Source organism: Grammomys surdaster, unplaced genomic scaffold (genome assembly GCF_004785775.1).
Source record: "Grammomys surdaster isolate TR1022 unplaced genomic scaffold, NIH_TR_1.0 125950, whole genome shotgun sequence".
NCBI classification, from domain to species: domain Eukaryota; kingdom Metazoa; phylum Chordata; class Mammalia; order Rodentia; family Muridae; genus Grammomys; species Grammomys surdaster.
Window position 1 is genome coordinate 4,135,870 of NW_021620771.1, and position 18,330 is coordinate 4,154,199.

Consider the following 18,330-nt stretch of genomic DNA (forward strand, 5'->3'; position numbering starts at 1 on the left):
AAAGCAAGGACCAGATGGAGTCACTGCTGAATTCTATAAAGATTTTAAGAAAGACCTGAAATCAATACTTATAAAATTCACAAAAATAGGAAGGAAAGGGCTGCTAAAAATTTACTCTATTATACAAAACCAGGTAGCCATACCAGGTAAGAACACAACGCACAAAAAAGAAAACTTTAGACCAATTTCACTGATGAATATAGATGCAAAAATTCTCAACAAAATTCTTATAAACCAAATTCAAGAATACATTAAGAAGGGCTGGCAAGATGGCTTAGCTGACAAAAGTGCCTGCCATAAAGACTAATGTCCTGAGTTTGAGTCCTAGGTCCCATAAGGAGAGAAACAACTCCCACAAGTTGTTTCTCCTACACCGAGGCATGCACACACACATATATACTCAGGTGTGCTCATGCACATACATGGTCACACACATTCAAATAAATACATGTGATAAAAAAATTTAAAGATATATTAAAATGATACATCAAGGTCAAGTTGGTTTTAATCTAGAGGTATAACATTGGTTCATCATACAACAATACCAAAGATAAAATTTTTTAAAAAGCACCACATAAATAGATTTAGTGGCAGAAGATACATGACTATCTCAATAGACACAGAGATGGTATTTTATAAAGTTCAACATGATAAAATTTAGAAGAAACTAGAAACAAAAGGAAGATACCTCAGCATAAAAAAGCCACAAGCCTACTACCAACATTATTCTAAGTGGGGAAAGCTGAGAGCATTTGATCTACAACCTGGAGTAAGACAGGATGCCTACTCTCTCCACTCTTAGGCAACAGAGTGCTCAAATTCTTAACTAAGACATTGAAACAAACCACAAAATAAGATGGACACAAACAAGACAGGAAGAAGTCAGTCTATTCCTGTCTACACATTATGTAGTCCCATACAAAAAAGACCCTATGGACTCCACCAGAAAACCCTTAGAGCTGATAAACATGTTCAGTAAAGTTGCAGGATACAAAGTCAACATGCAGAAATCAGCAGCTTTTCTATATATTAATAATTAACTTGACAAGAATGAAGTAGACAAAATATCTTATTTACAACAGCTTAAATAAATAAAAATAAGATAACTAGGAATAAACTTAATGAAGAAACATGAGAGAGCTCTACACATGAAAACTTTAAGACACTGAAGAAAAGTGTTCAAGAAGACACTAGACTACTGAAAGACCTCTGATTGCCATATATATTGATAATATTATTAAATAGTTATATTACCAAAAGAAGTATACACAGTCAATACAAACCCCATAAAAATTCCAATAACATTCTTCACAGTAGAAAATAGCAATCCTACTATTCATAGGGAAACACAAAACATCTTGAATAACAAAAGAAATCCTAAACAGAAAGAAGAGTGCTTGAGGTACATAATACCTGATCCCAAAGTATACTATAGAGTTATAGTGATAAAGATAGCATGCATGGTATTAGCATAAAAACAGACATGTAGATCAATGGAAAGGACAGAGGATCCAATTATACCATGGATCAATAGCACCTAACAAACAAACAAACAAACAAAGCCATAAGGTGCCAAAAACATACACCAGAAAAATAATCTTCTTAGTGATGGAAAGCTGGCTATCAATTAAGAAATTATTAGATGTATGTCTCTCAGTGTGAACAGAAATCTATTTAAAATGGTCCAAAGCCTTAGTACAAAGCCTAAAAATGCTAGGGGGAAACAGAAAACATACAGCCATCAGCAAGAGCTTTCTGAAAAGGACTCCAGCAGCAGAGGAAATAACCTAAGAACTGAGAAGCGTGTTTGCATGGAATTAAAGCAGCTGATGGGACCAAAAGATGGCTCAGTGGGTACGGCACTAGGCACCAAGTCTGACCACCTCAGTTTGATCCCCAGAACCCACATGGTAGAAGGAGACAACAGATCCCTGCAAGTTATCATCTAATGTCCACATGGATACCACAGTGTGCACAGTGTGAGCATTTCTCCACAAACTAAAGTTAGAAATATCCAACAGCCCAGATCTCCTACCTCTGGATATATACATCCTACATATTTTAAGTCCTATGGCAGATACCTGCACATCCTCATTACTACTTCACTATTCTCAACAGTCAGGAAATAGAACAGGTGAATGGATAAAGAAAGCATGGTACACATACAGTGCAATTTTATTCAGCTACAAAGAAAATTGATATCATGACATTAGCAGAAAAATGGATGGAACTAGAAATTATGTTAAACAAAGCAACCCATATCCACATTAACACCACATTCTCACTAACAGACAGAGCTTATAGTCTAATATTTATATGTGTGTATGTTTGCATATGGGGTCTAGGTCATGAAACTAGAAAGGAGGCCATGGGAAGAGGAAAATGGACCTTGAGATGGGCGGGAAAGAAACACAGGTAGAATACATGTGCTATAAAAGCAGAGAGGGGATACTGAAGGGAGGCATGGGGGAGGCAAAGGCCAGGAGTGGGGGCGAGGAAGCTCAACAAAAGCAAAGTATGTTTGAAAATGACACAATGAAACCCATTACTGTAAACACTCATTAAGAAAATTAATCAAGGTGTAGTGGTGCATGCCTTTAATCCCAGCATTCGTGAGGCAGATGCAGGTGGAGCTCTGAGTTCAAGGCTAGCCTGGTCTACAGAGAGAATTCCAGGGCAGCCAGGGCTACACAGAGAAATTCTATTGAGAGACAGAGACAAAGAGAGGGAGGGAGGGAGGAAAGGAGACAGGCAGAGGAAGAGACAAAGACAGAAAAGAATGAAAGGCCCCAAGGACAGCTAACTTCCTCTGTTGATAGTAGGGTGGGAGGAACACCTTTTCACCAAATAGTGCTGTTGGGGGATCTCGAGGGGAAGACTGCCACACCTAACCTTAGCTCCTGCTAGGTCAATTCCTGCTCAGAGCAGGATTATAAACACTCCCCCAAAACACTAATGGTCCCTTGTAAAGAAAAACACTAAAAATGTCACCCAAAACTGGTACTGTAGTTAGCTACTCTTCTTATCTGTCAGAATCACACACACTATCCCCCCTCAGAGATCTGCCTGTCTCTCAGAAATATGCAGTTTTTCATCTTTTAACCAGTCAAAAACAAAACAAAAGAGCTGTCTTTAATTTTACATAGTTTTAAAGCAATGCTTAATTCCTCTTTGGAAGCAGGAAAATGATAAACAATTATTAATGTTTTGAAAACAAGAATCTAGTCGATAAAGGTAAAAAATAAATTCTAGACTAGTAGTGGATCCTAGGATAGAGTATGTGCTTAGCATGTGAAAGATCCTGGATCCATGCAGGTATACACACACACACACACACACATACACACACATATATACACATACACACATACACACCTATACATATACACACATACACACACACACAGAGACAGAAAGAGAGAGAGAAAGAGAGAAAGAGAGAGAGGGAGGGAGGGAATGAGGCAGGGAGAAAGAGGAAGAGAAGAGACAGAGAAAGACAGAGATGGGAAAGAACAAAGACAGAGAAAGACAGAGAAACACAGAGAGATCACAGCCCAAACTATAAATCCAAACCTCCCAAATCAGAAAGACACCCCCACCACCATGCTTCAGCTTTCTTCAAGGGCATCCTACTGCCATGCAGGGTAAGAAACAGTACTTTCATCATTCTCCCACAAGAAATTCCCCCTAGAGAAGAGCACGCTTTGTGGGAAGGACTCAAGTGTGGAGCAGGTATAGAAAAGAGTTCAGGGAAGGAGTACTCCCCACCCTCCACCAACCAAAAGAGTGGGAAGGGAGACAGTGGGAACAAGGGGTCTGGCTGAGGGACAGGAAGGATTCAACTTCATGTGTCTTGAGTGGCAGAAATCAAATTCATCTATTAATAATATTATTTGTAAAGAAAACTTCACATCTTAACCAACGTTTAAAAAGGCCAAAGATTAATATCTCAAAACTGGAGCTGTACACTGTCTGCATGTATATGACAGAAGGCCAGGGAAACCTTGAAGTCTTCTGTCTTCCTGACATCTACACCTTTCCCTGTGGATGCGGCTATGTGGAGCAGCCCTCCATTCGTGGGAGAGCGGGGCTGCCAGTGTTTGGTAGCATTTCCAAGGCTGGGTGTTTATATGAGGGGCTCAGCTGCTTGTGTGCTCTTCCAGTCTGGTGAAGCACACAGATCCCTCTGGTAGTATGAAATGTGTAGTGTGTGTAATGTACAAAATAAAGTACATAGGGTTACAAGGTGCACAATCCGTTTTTAAAAAATTATTAAGATAGGCCTTTCTGTGAACACGATGCAGTGGCAGGTTTAATGTCTGCCTTGTTTTTTAGAAGAGTAAGACAGGTTGATTTTACCGAAAATTGTCATAACCTATATGACAGTGTGATTCAAGAATACTTATGACCACTGTTAATGAAAAGGCCCATATAACTGCCATACTGTAGACTACAGTCTTTGCTCCTGTTGGTAGACAGAGTAAAATCTACCTTGAGGCCAATAAAATTGGCTATAATTTTATTTCTCAGACTGTGACTCCGACTTATCAAAAATTCAGGCTAAGAAGCCTTACTTAGAGGCATCCTCTCCCTGCTGTACCTTATAGATCTGATGAGGTTAAACAGGCTGCTGGGGGCAAATGGACCTGCTGAATACACACACACGCACACGCACACGCACATACACACTCACATGTAAGCCTTGTAGTTGTTGCCAATCTTCTGAACCCGGATGTCATACTTGGCGTCAATGAAGGGTTCTGCTGTGGCATAGGTTTGGGTGAGGGCCACCACACTGGCAATGTCCTGGAAGTCGTAGTGATTTTCCACTTTAACCTAATAGTAATATAAGACAGACAAGAAGGGTGACATGTACATTCAATCACGGAGAAGTCAGAGGAACATGGAGTCTCCGAGCCAATCACATCATTTTGATAATGGCAAAACACGAGCACCCCGTCTCCCCAGACTCAACCCAGAGCACCACAGCCATCCTGCCTTACCTTGCCCATGCCTGAGTGAGCATGGCCAATCTTCACCACTACAGGGAACGTAGGAAGTGTAAGCTGAGAGGAGAAAAGGAAGAAACGGACTGGTCAGTAAGTCTTTTCTCTTTGGAATCCTAAAATATTTTCCTTTGGAAGACCCTTGGGAACATCCTTTAAAGAATCAACATAGAGAGAGTTTCATAGTTAAGACAGCTTACAGATCTTGGAGAGGACCCAGGTTTAGTTCTCAGCACCTACGCCAGGTGTCTCAGAACCATCTGTAACTCCAGCTCCAGGGATTTGACACCTTCTGGCCTCTGCAGACACCTGCATACACATGATGCATACAAACTCATACATCCATACATACATCTACACAAATTGGAAAAAAAATCTCTGGTGAATTTGTCAAAATACATTGCATGAAATTCTTGGATAATTAATAAAAATATTGAAATGAAATAAAGAACTACTACACCTTACTTGTTTTACATATGGAACCCATAAAATGACAGCAGCGTTCCCAAGGTTACACAGTAGGCTGGAAGCAGAGCTTCCTATCTGATGTGCTACATCTTTGTTTCCATTGTCTCTGCACTAGATAACCCTGGCAGGACCCCTCACAGCTAAGAAGGTTTTTGTTCTTTTTGTTTGTTTGTTTTTTAATTCATGAAAGAGTAAATTTTGCTGTCTGTAAACCATACTGTAATAAACCAGAAATGTTAGGAAATGCACTGAGTACTTTAATGTCCATTTGAAACATGTACCTCTGACCTTTCCCCATCAAGTGCCATCTTCCCTGTGCTGACCCTGTCCTCTTCCTCTGTCACACTCTTCACTCTTTGCCAACATCATAGACTCAGGACCAAACACAGACTTAGTATGCTGAGGCCTATCTCTGTCCAGTTCAGGATTTGAAAGAGATGACATAGAATTTGACATGTTTACCCTTGAGAGACATCCTTAAGAAAGTAAACTCTTTCCCAAAGTAGCCCAGTTTTATCAGAGGAGGAATAAGATTTAAAGGAAGATGGACCTTCCAAAGGCAGGATTTTGAGCTGCAACAAAATTCAGGCAGAAGTAGCACAGTATCACAGCAGGGTGGGGAGAGCACTGGAAGCCCACCCTGGAAGCACTGGAAGAGCACTAGCAGGTGAAGATTCCAGTTCTCTCCGCCACTGATCTTCTGCAAGTCACTCCATGGCACTGAGCCTCTCAGCCTTCACATCTGCCAAGTGACAAGGTTGAGCTGATGCTTTTAAGACCCCTCCAAGGGACAACTCTTGGTCTGAGCACTGATATCAGCCTGGACCTGTCACCTGCCTCTGACTTCATTCTTTTCCGAGTCCTTTCTTTCAAACATCATTACCAAATGTAAAATGAAGAGAGGAATAAATCGTATAGTTCAGTCCTATTTTATGGAGAAAAAAGTTAGGGCCCAGAAAGGCAAAGATCACACTAACAGACTCAATGGCAGTCAGAATCAGAACCTAGCCTCCTACTCTCCCTAGGCAGTCATTCCACGAGCTTCTTTTCATTCAAATTCTTGGAGCACTTTGCTGACAAACAGTGGACAAGGCTTGGGTCACAATGAGTGCCTGGCTTGTTTGCTAAGCGGCTCCACCTTCTGCAACATGGCAGTCTCCAGAGGCCAATGATGTGCAGTAGGCGCTCTAAGGCCCAAAGTTTGCCCTGAGCTACAGGACACCCCCTGTTTTAAGTTCCATGGAAAGAACTGGCCCCAACTCTCTGTAGAGTCCAACTAAGGCTCTGGCTGTGAGAAAGAGTTTGAAAGCTCTGGCTACTTTCTCTGACATCCTTCCCCACCACCCCCCACCGCCCCCACCCCCCACCCCTGGCTGACAGCGCCAAGACACACACACCCCAACTTTCTCTGTCCTGTTCCCTGACTGTTTGCTGTTGCTTTGGAGCCTCGTAAATAGGGCATTGAAAACACTTCCTGCAGCTGAAAGAAGCCCTGAGTAGCTTGTCTCATTCCCAGTATGCAGCTCAGCGAGGGGTCCGTCCTCCTCTGTCACTGTCTCTTTTGCCTGTTGTAATTCTGTCTGCCTCTGACTTGGCCAGTGTCTCTCTGTGCCTTCCCTCACTTGCTATTGCTCTTAGTGCTGGAGCCTCAGTCCCTCATCTTTCTTTCTCTCTTTTCTAAGTCTCTTCCTTGGTCTTTGCTTTTATCTCACTGGCCCTAACGCAGAGTCTTCCTCTACTTCCAGGCTCTTTTCGGAATCTGCAGGCTTCCCTCTGCATTGACTGGGTCTGTTGGTCTGGTCTGGAGGACCATGGGTCCTGCGGCTGTGGGTGGCCTGATGCCAAAGGAGGGAGGAGCCCATGGGGGAGGGATTGGCTCTAAAGCCACTTCATAAAGACGGGGACTGCACGAAGCTTTCTGGAGGAGTCCTAGAGGGGCTGTTTGTTACAACAGGCAGACCCCAGGAGCTCAGCTGGGGCTCTGCAGTGTCATGCCCTGGAGCCCCCTGGCTGCGCTGAGCTGGGCGCTGGTGCTGAGGCTGCTGGCTTTGCTGTGGCCCCCTGGACGGGGTGAGGCGTGCAGCTGCGCGCCTGCGCACCCCCAGCAGCACGTCTGCCACTCTGCTCTAGGTGAGTCTGTGGCCCTTTAGGACCACAGCAGGGGTTGCCAGTGGGAAAAGTGGTGTTGGGCAGATTTTAGACCTGGAATCTAAGGGAAGGGGTGGAGCTCAGATCACGTATGGGTGCCTCTTGTGGCAGCTGATAGGTCAGAAATGGCTATTGCTTTACTGACCTTGGAAGTGCAAAGCCTGATTTGTAGAGTAAGTATTCTATCATGGACCTCTAGAGTAGTCCTATCAGCTCAGCTTGATAGGACCTAGCTGTCTCTGGAGCTATCAGGTAATTTCCAGAACTCCTGGAGGGAAGGGGCATTTGCACTATAACACCTGTCTCCCAGTCTGCAGTTGAGGTTGCCAAGGTGCCCCCACAGGGCACACCTTTCTTCCTTTCTCTTCCCTTGCCTGGATACCCTTCTTTCACAACTTTAAATTCCTGGCAACCACTATTTACCCTTCATTTTCTGAAGGCTTCTTGATTCTTTGTTGTTCCCTACTTGTGGTAGATTGGTGCTGCTTTTTTTTTCTTTTAAATACAGTATTCTCCATTAGACTAAGACTTCTACAGGGTGAGGGCCCTGTCGATGAGCCTTGTACCTAGTACAAGTTCAGGCAGAGAGGAAGAACTTTTTAAACAGATTTTCCAGCACTGGGGCTGAAGCTCACTGATAGAGCATCTACCTCTCATGCATGAGGCTTTAGATTCAGTCTTCAATGCTGAAAAATAAAATACAAACAATTCTTGATTAGATGGAAAGAGATGAATTTCCTCACTGGAGAAGATGACCATTTGTTACTGTCACTTCTAGGTGAGCTATGAGGTGCTAAGATGTACTGACAGACAGTCCCACACCAATTGCCTTGAAGAGACTCCTACTCTCATTACACCCAGGGCTATGGAGAACTTGTGCTCTGGAAACTAATGGGTTAAAAGGCCAAAAGAACACAATGTGAGGATCTAACAGCCCTGTAGGGCTAAAAGCTGGCAGCTACTGCAGAGTAAATTCCAAGTCCCTTCTCTTCTATGTTACCATACTGCTAAGAACCCAAAACACTTGAACCAAGAATTTCCTGAACACTCAGAGAAGCCCATACCATCTAGATCTCAGAGGGCATACTCCCACAGTGCTAAAGTTTCCCTTTTTCTGTGCAGTGATACGGGCCAAAATATCCAGTGAGAAGGTAGTCCCTGCCAGCGAAGACCCTGCTGACACTCAAAAACTGATCCGGTATGAAATCAAACAGATCAAGGTACATGAGGGCAGGACAGGGGCTGAACCACGATGGGCTGATGGAGGGACAGGGCTTGTGCTATGGGAGGAATGACCTGGTGAGAGTCAGGCAACAGGCTCTGGTCTCTTTATGGAGGTGTTGAAATGAATATGAACTGGTTTAGGCAGGGCCCATGGAAACCAAGTGATTGTTCAGGGTGGGGACTCGCTATCTATCCTGTCCTACAGCTCTTTCTTTGTCCATGGGATCTCCCCATCTCCCTGAGATAAATCAAGGCGTAGATTTAAGTGAGTGAGTGATTGAGTGAATGAATGAATGAATGAATGAATGAATGCCAGCAAGGTCATCTGCGCGCCAAGCCTGAATTTGAGTTTTGTTCAATGTCTGGGTAGAAGTGAACATTTTTTTAACCTGCTGCCGTTCCCATTACACTCCTGACCCAGTGTTGCCCTTCTACAACTGCCTTTCAGATGTTTAAAGGGTTCGAGAAGGCCAAGGATATTCAGTATGTCTACACGCCATTTGACTCTTCCCTCTGTGGTGTGAAACTAGAAACCAACAGTCAGAAGCAGTATCTTTTGACTGGTAAGTTAAGGGGCTAAACAGAGTTGTGATCGTGACCAGGGCCTTTTAGTTCGGAGGAGCAATGAACTCCCTTTCAAAACACAGGAGTCCCTGCTACAGTGATCATGGCCACCGTTTCACTATGTTAACAACAGGCTGTTCTACCAATCTTGGACAGCTAGTTCCATTTTAAAAGTTTTATGGTATAAGGGCTTTGGTATCTTGAACCCAAATGCATCTCTGGAAAGTGTTTCCTATGTGTTGATCTTGCCCTGTGCATAAGCTTGACTCTTACAGTTCCACCTCCATGAACCTGGGGCTGGGCCAGCCTCCTCCATACTGAACTGCTTGGGACAGAAAAGTAAATGAGCCACCCATCCCATATACCCAAGAATATGATCTGGGAATAAATGAATACAATACTAAAGTATTTTGGAATTCAGGAAAAGAGGTGCTGGTATGGTTGTGAACAAGTAGGGAAGTTCCACTATTCGGGCTCTACAATGGCCTACAAGATGGAAAATAAAAATCACAGATCACAGGGAGAATAGGGAGGAGTTCTACTCTCTATCTGTAGAGCCAGCAGATGGCCATACCACCAGGCCTCGGGTAGAAGAGTGGAGATTCAGGAGTAGGTCATAGTCTTCAATAAATCCATAGTCCAGACATGTCTCCTGAAAAGTGACAGGAACCAGAGGATACAACAAAAGGAGCTTCTTGGCCCCTAGTAGCAAGAAAGGTGTGGGATTGTACTACCCTGGGCAGCCCCTGCATAAACAGGACAAGTCACTGTACCCTCCAGTTTCCTCGTAAACAGATCAGTCCCTTTACATCTCCCTATCCCTTTCCTGAGAACCTACTTTGTGTTTCTCATTCTCACTGAAGTCTGTCAGGGAAAAGAGAATTTAGGGTTTCTGTCCTCAAAGAGGTCAAGAATAACCAAAGTTTGAGACACACAAGAAAATATAACTCTGCAAAACAGTACTAATGGTGCCCATGCCTTCAGAAGAAGGGATTGATTGGTAAAACCCTTCGTTGATAGGTTATACCATGACATTATAGTTTTTTCTTTGTCACTTATAAGTGACATGGTACCTTGTTTCTTTCTCCCCGAGAGCTGAATTGAACTACCTGTGGTTGCAGGGTGTCTGGCTGTCCTCTTGCCTTTGTGAAAGACAGTCCCAGTGTCCAGAGGCCCTTGTACTTGGTTGACAGTGAATTTCCACTCATTCCTTCAAGGGAGCTTCCTTTACCCACCCTCTTCTGCACTTTGTTCTTCTATCTGGACGGTTATAGTCCAGTAGCCAACACCTACTTTCTGTGTACCCCCCTAAGGGGCAGAGATACTGTCATTGATTTCTGCATCTGCTACTAGGGCAAGCAGCTGCTTAGTGAATATATGGTTGAGTGTCCAAGTTCTAGGAGGGGTGAGGGATAGCTTTGAGGAAAATATGTATTGAAAAGATCTATGGGGCTGGCAAAGTGGTTCTGTGGTTAAGAGTACTGGCTGCTCTTTTACAGGACTCAGTTCAATTCCTAGCACACGGGAGCTCACAACTTCTTTGTTGCTTAAGAGAAATATCTATGAAAGACTGAAGGAATTTGACAAGTTGTTTTTAAGGTACTTTCCTATGGGAAAATACTCACCAAGATAGCTGTCACTGGGGCAAGAGAGGCCAGTATGGATATTGGAAAGGAGTGGATATCTTTTGTGGGCCTACAACTGTATAGAGAACTCTATATACATTCTCTCATTTAATTTCAGCAACAGCTTTACCATTTCCACCCTCCATCTGAAGGTTTCTGTGACCTGCTTCAAGGTTAAGGCAGCTGATACATAAGAGGAGAAGCTACCCCTCTCCCCTAACCCTCTGCTAGGATCTAGTGCAGGCCTGTCATAAGCTAAGTATGTGTTCTATTATTCAGCTACATTCCCAACCCTGCAGTCAATCATTTTGTTATTTGGTTTTTTACTTGTACCTATTGTTTGTTTCTCTATGTAGCCCAGGCTGATTTTAAGCTTTGATCCTCTTGCCTCGGTCTCCTGAGACCTAAGGTTACAGGTATGTGCCACCAGATGACAAGCTGCAGTCAAATTTTAAATCCCACCTTCTTTCTGCTTCATGCTAAAGGAAAAGACGTTCAGCAGATCTCATAATTCTTCCCTGTACAGATATCATGAATAGTCTTTGCTTTAAAGGTTACAAGGATTTGTCTGAGTCCTAAACTGTCACTGTTGTCATAAAGCCATTTGAGACTGGAGTGGAGTTTTCTCTGTACAGTGTGTGTTTAGCACACATAGAGCATAATTTCAGCACATACACAAGTGGAAAGAAAGAAAGAAAGGAAGAAAGAAGGAAAGAAAGAAAGAGTAAGAAAGGAAGAAGGAAAGGAAGGAAGGAAGGAAGGAAGGAAGGAAGGAAGGAAGGAAGGAAGGAAGGAAGACCATTACAAAAATTGTTCTTCTGAGCTGTTTAATGACTGGGACCCCTGGGGGAACCTAAGCAATCTCCTGATTTGACTCCTTTCTATCTCTCCACAAAGGCCAGATTCTCAGTGATGGAAAAGTCTTCATCCATCTATGCAACTACATTGAGCCCTGGGAGGACCTGTCCTTGGTGCAGAGGGAAAGCCTGAATCATCACTACCACCAGAACTGTGGCTGCCAAGTAAGGAAGGGAACGTCCATCTCTGAGGTCACTTGTGGGTGAGGGACAAGTTTAGAGCCTTAGGATTTTGTCCTTAATATATTCCTCCATATACATGCATTTACTCACTTCCTATACTTACACTGTGCCATGAAAGTTGGGGTGGGAAAGCAGAGTACACAGTGCCTTACCTCAAAATACTTGAAGTAGGTACTTTGAGACACCAGCAATCACATGTGGCAGACTGAAATGATACTAAACCACCATTTGAAGAAAATCTGAGCCAAGTGTATGCTATACTCCTGTAATGGCAGTACTTGAGAGGTTGGGGCAAGAAGGAGGATTCCAAGTTTGAGCTCAGTTGGGCAACATAGTAAGACACTGCCTTAAGAAAGAAAGAAAGAAAGAAAGAAAGAAAGAAAGAAAGAAAGAGAGAGAGAAGAGAGAAGGAAGGAAGGAAGGAAAGAAAGGAGAAGAGGGAAGGAAGGAAGGAAGGAAGGAAGGAAGGAAAGAAAGAAGAGAGAAGGAAGGAAGGAAAAAAAGAAAGAAAGAAAGAAAGAAAGAAAGAAAGAAAGAAAGAGAAGGAAAGAAGGAAGGAAGGAAGGAAGGAAGGAAGGAATGAAGGAAGGAAGGAAACAAGGGAACATGGAAAGACAGTACTCTTCCAGGCCCTGTAATAATTCATTTATTTTCAAATTTTAATTTAGACTATAACAAATTTGTGACGACCCAAGATTTTCATTTGAAGGTAAAGAAAGAATTGGGCCTATCAAGGCTGAGTCTATGTTCCACCAGGAAGATAACACTGTTTACATAGAGATAGGGAGAAGAGCTCAGGAGGGAGCTTGGGACTGGGATAAGCAAAGGCGGTTGAGATGGCTGTGAGAACACAGGAGTGGGAAGGGCAGCAACAGAGAGAGGACATTCTAGTCACTTTGCTATTGTGTAATCACGACTAGATCACCACTTGCTACGCAGTGCCGTGTACCATCTCAGCCCCTAATGAGTGCCTCTGGACAGACTGGCTGCTGGAACGGAAGCTCTATGGGTACCAGGCCCAGCACTATGTCTGCATGAAGCATGTTGATGGCATCTGCAGCTGGTACCGAGGCCACCTACACCTCCGGAAGGAGTACGTCGACATCATCCAGCCCTAGTGGGGACCAGTAACCACTTCCTTGGAAGAGTTCTGAAGACCAAGCCAGTTCTCTGTGGTACTTTGGCCATCACACCTGCCATGTTGCTGCCAGATGATGGGGAATGACAAGTGCGTGGCCTGGCCAGCAAAATGGAGGCTGGGGAACATGTGACAGCTTGTGTCTGTCGTTCACATCTCCAGCTCACAATTTGTCAAGGGTTGGAAAGTAGTATGACTTATCTTCCTTGCCCTCAGCCCCTCTCTCCTGTCTCCCAAACCTTGTTAGTCTAGATTATGCCTATTACTGAGAGTTTTTATTCTAGCTTTGTTTAACTGGCTTTTCTTAACTCATATGATAAGGGAGAAGCTGTGACTGTCATAAAATGTACAATCTTGTGATGTATGCTATGGAGGATGGGCTGACTGTATCATGAGCGAGCTGGTTGGCTAAAATGAAAAGAATACACTAAAGCTCCATATCTCCTCCTCCCACTGTTTCAAACTAGCCTAATCCTCTGACACACTTTTATCTGCTTGAAGGACGCAGTGAGAGCTGAACAGCCCACTCTTCCTCTTGTCCTGCAAGTCCCCTGATACTTTTGCTGGCAGAAGGTCTGGCCCAGTTGGCATACATTTTTGGAAAAGAAAACTTACATACTAGAACAAGCATTTCCCTTCAGGTTAAATATCTCTATTGCCTTCTGTTGGCGTCTGGGGACTTCTCTTCAGCTCCTTTAGGTTGCTAATGTCTTTGTTCCTACTTTAGAACTTTGTTTTTAAACAAAACAAAACAGGTGAAACAACAACAAAGGTGTACCCCCCCCCCATCATGATCTTCCTTGTCATGATCTTTTCCTGAGGCCAAGTATTAGTGAAGGGAGATAATACAAGGAGTCTCTGGAGAAAAGATGTAGCGTGGAATACACCTTCACTTGCTTCAAGCTTCTTCAGCGGCTCTCCCTGCTAGGTGTTACAGCAGGAAAAAGCCAGCTGTGACCCTCACTCCCCTTACCACTGTATCTTAGACTCTAGCTGCAGTCCCTTGAAGGCTTCTCAGCTCCTCTGTAAGTCTTCCTGGTTTGCCTACATGGAAAAACACTGACAATGGCCTCTGTGGTTTATTAAATCATAGAACTCAACATCCCCCAAACCTTTTCCTGGAGAAGACGGTAGACATTATCAGTTCTTTTTGACAGCTTAGGACTGGTTTTCATTTTTGATGTGTGGACAACTGTTAAGCAGGGCCATGTGTGCTATGCTGGGAGAAGGAGCTGGATTTAGATAAAGTGACAGGGATCTCCTTTGGAGGAAGAAGTAGAAGGGACCAAATATGATCTCTGTTGTCCCAGAACACAGCACTTGGAAGGCTCTGGCAGTGAGATTCCAAGTGGGATCATCCAGTAAAAATCCACACCATCTGTGGGCATAGGGTGTGGGGATGGAGAGGAAGCTGGAAAGTAACCTCCAGGTTGCTCAATGTGAAACATCCTCGCAGCCTTCTACCAACCATTTGTCTTTTCCTTCTGACTTCTGGGGGTGGACACAAAGGAGACACAGGACTAACTCTGCCTTGTCACAATTTGGAGGAGCCAGGGAAATGCAAGCCTAGTGAAGAATAACAGAAGCAACAGCTTTTATCTTAGGAGGCTTCAGACCTACCAGAAAGCTATTACTTGAGGAATTTCCTTGAAATCGTGTGTATGCTGTATTAGATATCCTGGTCAAGAGCAGCTATGCCACTTGGCATGGTTGGGAAATTGACATATGGTGAGGGAATGTAACATCCTTAGTGACACATGGCAAAGCTAGAGCTACACAGAAAAATCATGACACTCCAGACTGTTGGTTCACAGATTTGTTACTCTCTCACATTAAAATCCCTTTGCTTTTCTCTATTCTGTCCCCGGAATTGGAGAACAAAAAGCTTTTGGCTAAAATCTAGCTACTTTTGCTGCTCTAGGCAGTTCCACAGCCACCTGACATGTTGGGCCTGAGGTGTTGAGACTGTTGCCAGACCTCTAGAGTCACCATGTGGCAAAAGTAGAAACAGCAGAGTCAAAGATCCACTTAGCCACCTACCATCTCTCGGTGATTGGGGTAGTATGTCTGCTCAATGAGTGGGAATTTCTCCCCTCCCAGTGTCTTGAAGATGGCCACCATCTGTGCAAACTGCAAAAGACAAGAAAGAATTTTGATGTATCCTCAACTTCTGGAACAGATAAAACATCAATTCATCAAATAAATAGAGCATTTTCTCTATAGAAGGTACTGTGTTAAATACACTGCCGATACAGAGAAAGGAAAGGTACATGCAATTCCTCTTTAAGGACGTATACTTTAGTTGGGGAAGGGAAAGAGAAAGCTGGTATTCATCATCAAGAACCTACTTATGGTAATGGTTTCCACATAATCTCTTTTCAAACTGACAAGGATGAGAAGAGGTAGGAAACTTCACTTGGCTCACAAAACTGGAGCAGGGAGAGCGGTGCACACATGTACGTAATGACAACTTTTAGTGGAGGCAGGAGGATGATGTAGCTTGGCTACATAGTGAGCTCCAGGCTAGTGTGTTGGGCTACATGGTAAAATCTTGTCTTGAGAAAAAAATTATAATAGAACTGAAAAGATGTGCAGTAAGGATTGAAACTTGAGTCTCTGGCTCCAAACATATGCTCTTCTGGGTAACAGAGCAAGGTAAAACCGGAGCGGTGACGTGCCAGGCAAGAAATAAATAACCCTCTCCTGTGTGCTATACGGACCCACCAGAGTCTGCGCAAGAGGTGCCATGAATAAGGCTGTTCTTCTGAAAGACTGGAGGGTCAGACATACAGATCATCTTCCCGGCACTGACTTACTGGATTTATAAAGACTGACCTCCCTTGACCCCTTTATGTGGTTAAAAATGAGAAAACGCTAGGTTCAAATATTCAGCATTGGGGCAGGAAGGCTTCTGGTACACATCCAGTATTCCTTGGCCTTTGAAACACGAAAAACCTAAAAACAGGTCAGCTGCCTGCGGTCATACTCTCCAGCCAGGTTCACTGTCAGATCCTCTGTTTAATCCTTGGAGTGTCTACTTTTCTGATTCTACAGAGGCAATGTTCTTCTCACAAGAAGCAGAGGACTTTCCCAGCCAGTCCACATCTATCCCACAATGCCAACTCCAAGTGCATGGGCAGCAAGGGAAATCTAGCATCTTTTCTCTAGTGGGATCAGTTCAGGCTCCAAACCACTAATATCTTGGTCAGCTACAAGGGAAAGTTGTTGGATCAGACTCATCAGAGACAGGAAATCTAGGACTTTAAAAAAAAGTTTAGGTCCCATTCTCTGTAAAGGTATTAGTGTGTGTACTAAGCAGGAGGGTCACTAGCAAAGCAGAGCCTTCTCGTGATTTCCTCTTAACTGTAGCCTTTGGACAAAAGGCCCATCCTTTCCAGGCTCCCTCTTTAGATATGAGCAGAGAAGGGTCAGTTTCATCTGCTTCCCATACTGTGCATCAGGAAGAACATCTTCTATTGTATTTCCTCTTAAACATCAGATCACAGGTCCTTTTTTGGTGAAGATTCTATTAAAATGCAAGGAAACGTGGACCTTTGGGGGTTGCAGCCTTCAGTGATGTGGAACTAGTAACCTTAGGGTTCTAAGACTTCCTTTAGGATTCAGTCTCCATCGCACTACTGATGAAAGAGATCAGACAGATTCCACACCAGAACTCCTGTTACACATGTGAGGAGACTGTGGCTGAAGCCTCAGAGCACATGTGGTATTGAGGCCATACTGAGAGAGTGCCCAGGTTCCTTTATTCCTTGTCTGCTACATTCTTCATTGCCCTTCTCATCCAGGGATTCTTCAATTTGCTCTGACTGTCCAAACTGGCCCTCAGCCCTTTCCTTCATTCTACAGTTCCTCCAACTTCACTTGAGCTTCAGACCTACCTGCCCGCCTGGACCTGGCAGAACTCTTTCTCTGCCCAGGCTTCTAAGGCTTTCCAGCATCCCCAGGGAGCTGATGCCAGCTCTGCCTAAAGACCTCTGTCCTGCTGCAGCCCACACTCTGGCATTGCACCAAGACATGTGGGGCCCTATCTTCCCTATGTGTGGGTGAGTTACACAGACAACCACACAGATGCCAGGAAGGCCTCCGGCAGACTCCCAGGGCCCTGGGACAGCCAAGACTAAAATGACAGCCAGTTCCCAGGCTTTCGTTGGGTCCCTGAGAGCTCACTCTACCCTCCCCACTCCATTCCCTGTCTGATTAATGTACTAGGTTTGGCATCAAACTCTAACTCCCTGGAAACTTAGATTAAGTCGAAAGTACACAGTTACCAATTAAACAAAGGTAATATCTGATAAGGGCTATTTCCTCTATGCCAACCAAAAAAAAAAAAATGAATCTGAGAGCTGATGTGTTGTTGGCAGTGAATAGAAAGATGCTTATTTAAATCACCTATCTAATAACTTAAGAAAGAATTCATTGAAGAAATGGGGTTTCAGGTTCTATTTGAATAATGTGTTATTCCTGTCTTTCCGGGATATTAAGCGCTTTAGTTTAACCCAGGTCCATCCATCTCCAAGGAAGGCAGAATACAGATACATCTGGAACAATCAGAGACGGTGGCATTCTTGCTTTCTCTGGACCATTGTTTTCACTGACAGAACTATTTCTTCTGAAAAGCCATGGCTGGCCTGGACAGTTTGGGGTACAGCAGAGTCATTGCTCAGAGTCACTCTAGTACAGGGCACAACACTCTCTAGCCCACTGGATACCTCTCCCCACATCAAGAGCACCTGAGCAAAGAAATTTAGGAAACATGAGCCAATGTTATCATATCAGAGGGCCACTCCACTTACTGTCATTAAATGTGTCCACTTCTACTGACAAGCTGAGAACAACATGTCATATGTCATTTGTGTGGCAGCTGCTTAGTGAGCCTACAGGGAGTACTTGGTGTGTGGCCAACAAGCCCTGTTGTTCCCATGCAAGGCCAAAGGCAATGTGCTGGGATTGTGAATGGGTGAGAATGTGACCCCTCACCAGATCCCAGGTCTCATGGGGGATCTCTTCGTTCTTCTGCCACAGTTTAAGAAAAGAAGTACAGGACCATTTTCTTTGGGAGGTCTCAATATCAGGGAACTATAATAATCACATTGGCAAAA

At 43.9% G+C, this 18,330-nt stretch overlaps 2 protein-coding genes across 4 annotated transcripts in view; one reads left to right on the forward strand and one right to left on the reverse strand.

Moving 5' to 3' along the window:
* Syn2 (synapsin II) overlaps positions 1-18,330 on the reverse strand; it is a 145,226-nt gene that overhangs the window by 25,218 nt on the left and 101,678 nt on the right. For both annotated transcript variants that reach the window (XM_028753467.1, XM_028753468.1), the window contains 3 exons: positions 15,254-15,343; positions 5,004-5,066; positions 4,694-4,836 (listed from right to left, as the gene is read on the reverse strand). In XM_028753467.1, coding sequence (XP_028609300.1) covers positions 4,694-4,836; positions 5,004-5,066; positions 15,254-15,343 — 296 coding nt within the window. The remainder of the gene's footprint in view (positions 1-4,693; positions 4,837-5,003; positions 5,067-15,253; positions 15,344-18,330) is intronic.
* On the forward strand, positions 7,056-15,069 carry Timp4 (TIMP metallopeptidase inhibitor 4). Of its 2 annotated transcripts, none has more exons than XM_028753469.1 (5): positions 7,056-7,604; positions 8,745-8,842; positions 9,295-9,409; positions 11,933-12,057; positions 12,996-15,069. In XM_028753469.1, exons 1-5 carry the CDS (start codon positions 7,466-7,468, stop codon positions 13,191-13,193), a joined length of 675 nt encoding a protein of 224 aa, XP_028609302.1. In that variant the 5' UTR covers positions 7,056-7,465; the 3' UTR covers positions 13,194-15,069. The 2 variants fall into 2 exon arrangements, with proteins under 2 accessions (XP_028609302.1, XP_028609304.1); XM_028753471.1 differs by having other exon boundaries at positions 13,015-15,069.

What these genes read in the sequence shown, in the direction of transcription:
- Timp4 (XM_028753469.1), top strand. Translation starts at nt 7,466, where the DNA reads ATGCCCTGGAGCCCCCTGGCTGCGCTGAGCTGGGCGCTGGTGCTGAGG. An exon ending in CGTCTGCCACTCTGCTCTAG is followed by an intron (nt 7,605 to 8,744) that starts GTGAGTCTGTGG and finishes TTTTCTGTGCAG; the next exon opens with TGATACGGGCCAAAATATCC. An exon ending in GAAGCAGTATCTTTTGACTG is followed by an intron (nt 9,410 to 11,932) that starts GTAAGTTAAGGG and finishes CTCTCCACAAAG; the next exon opens with GCCAGATTCTCAGTGATGGA.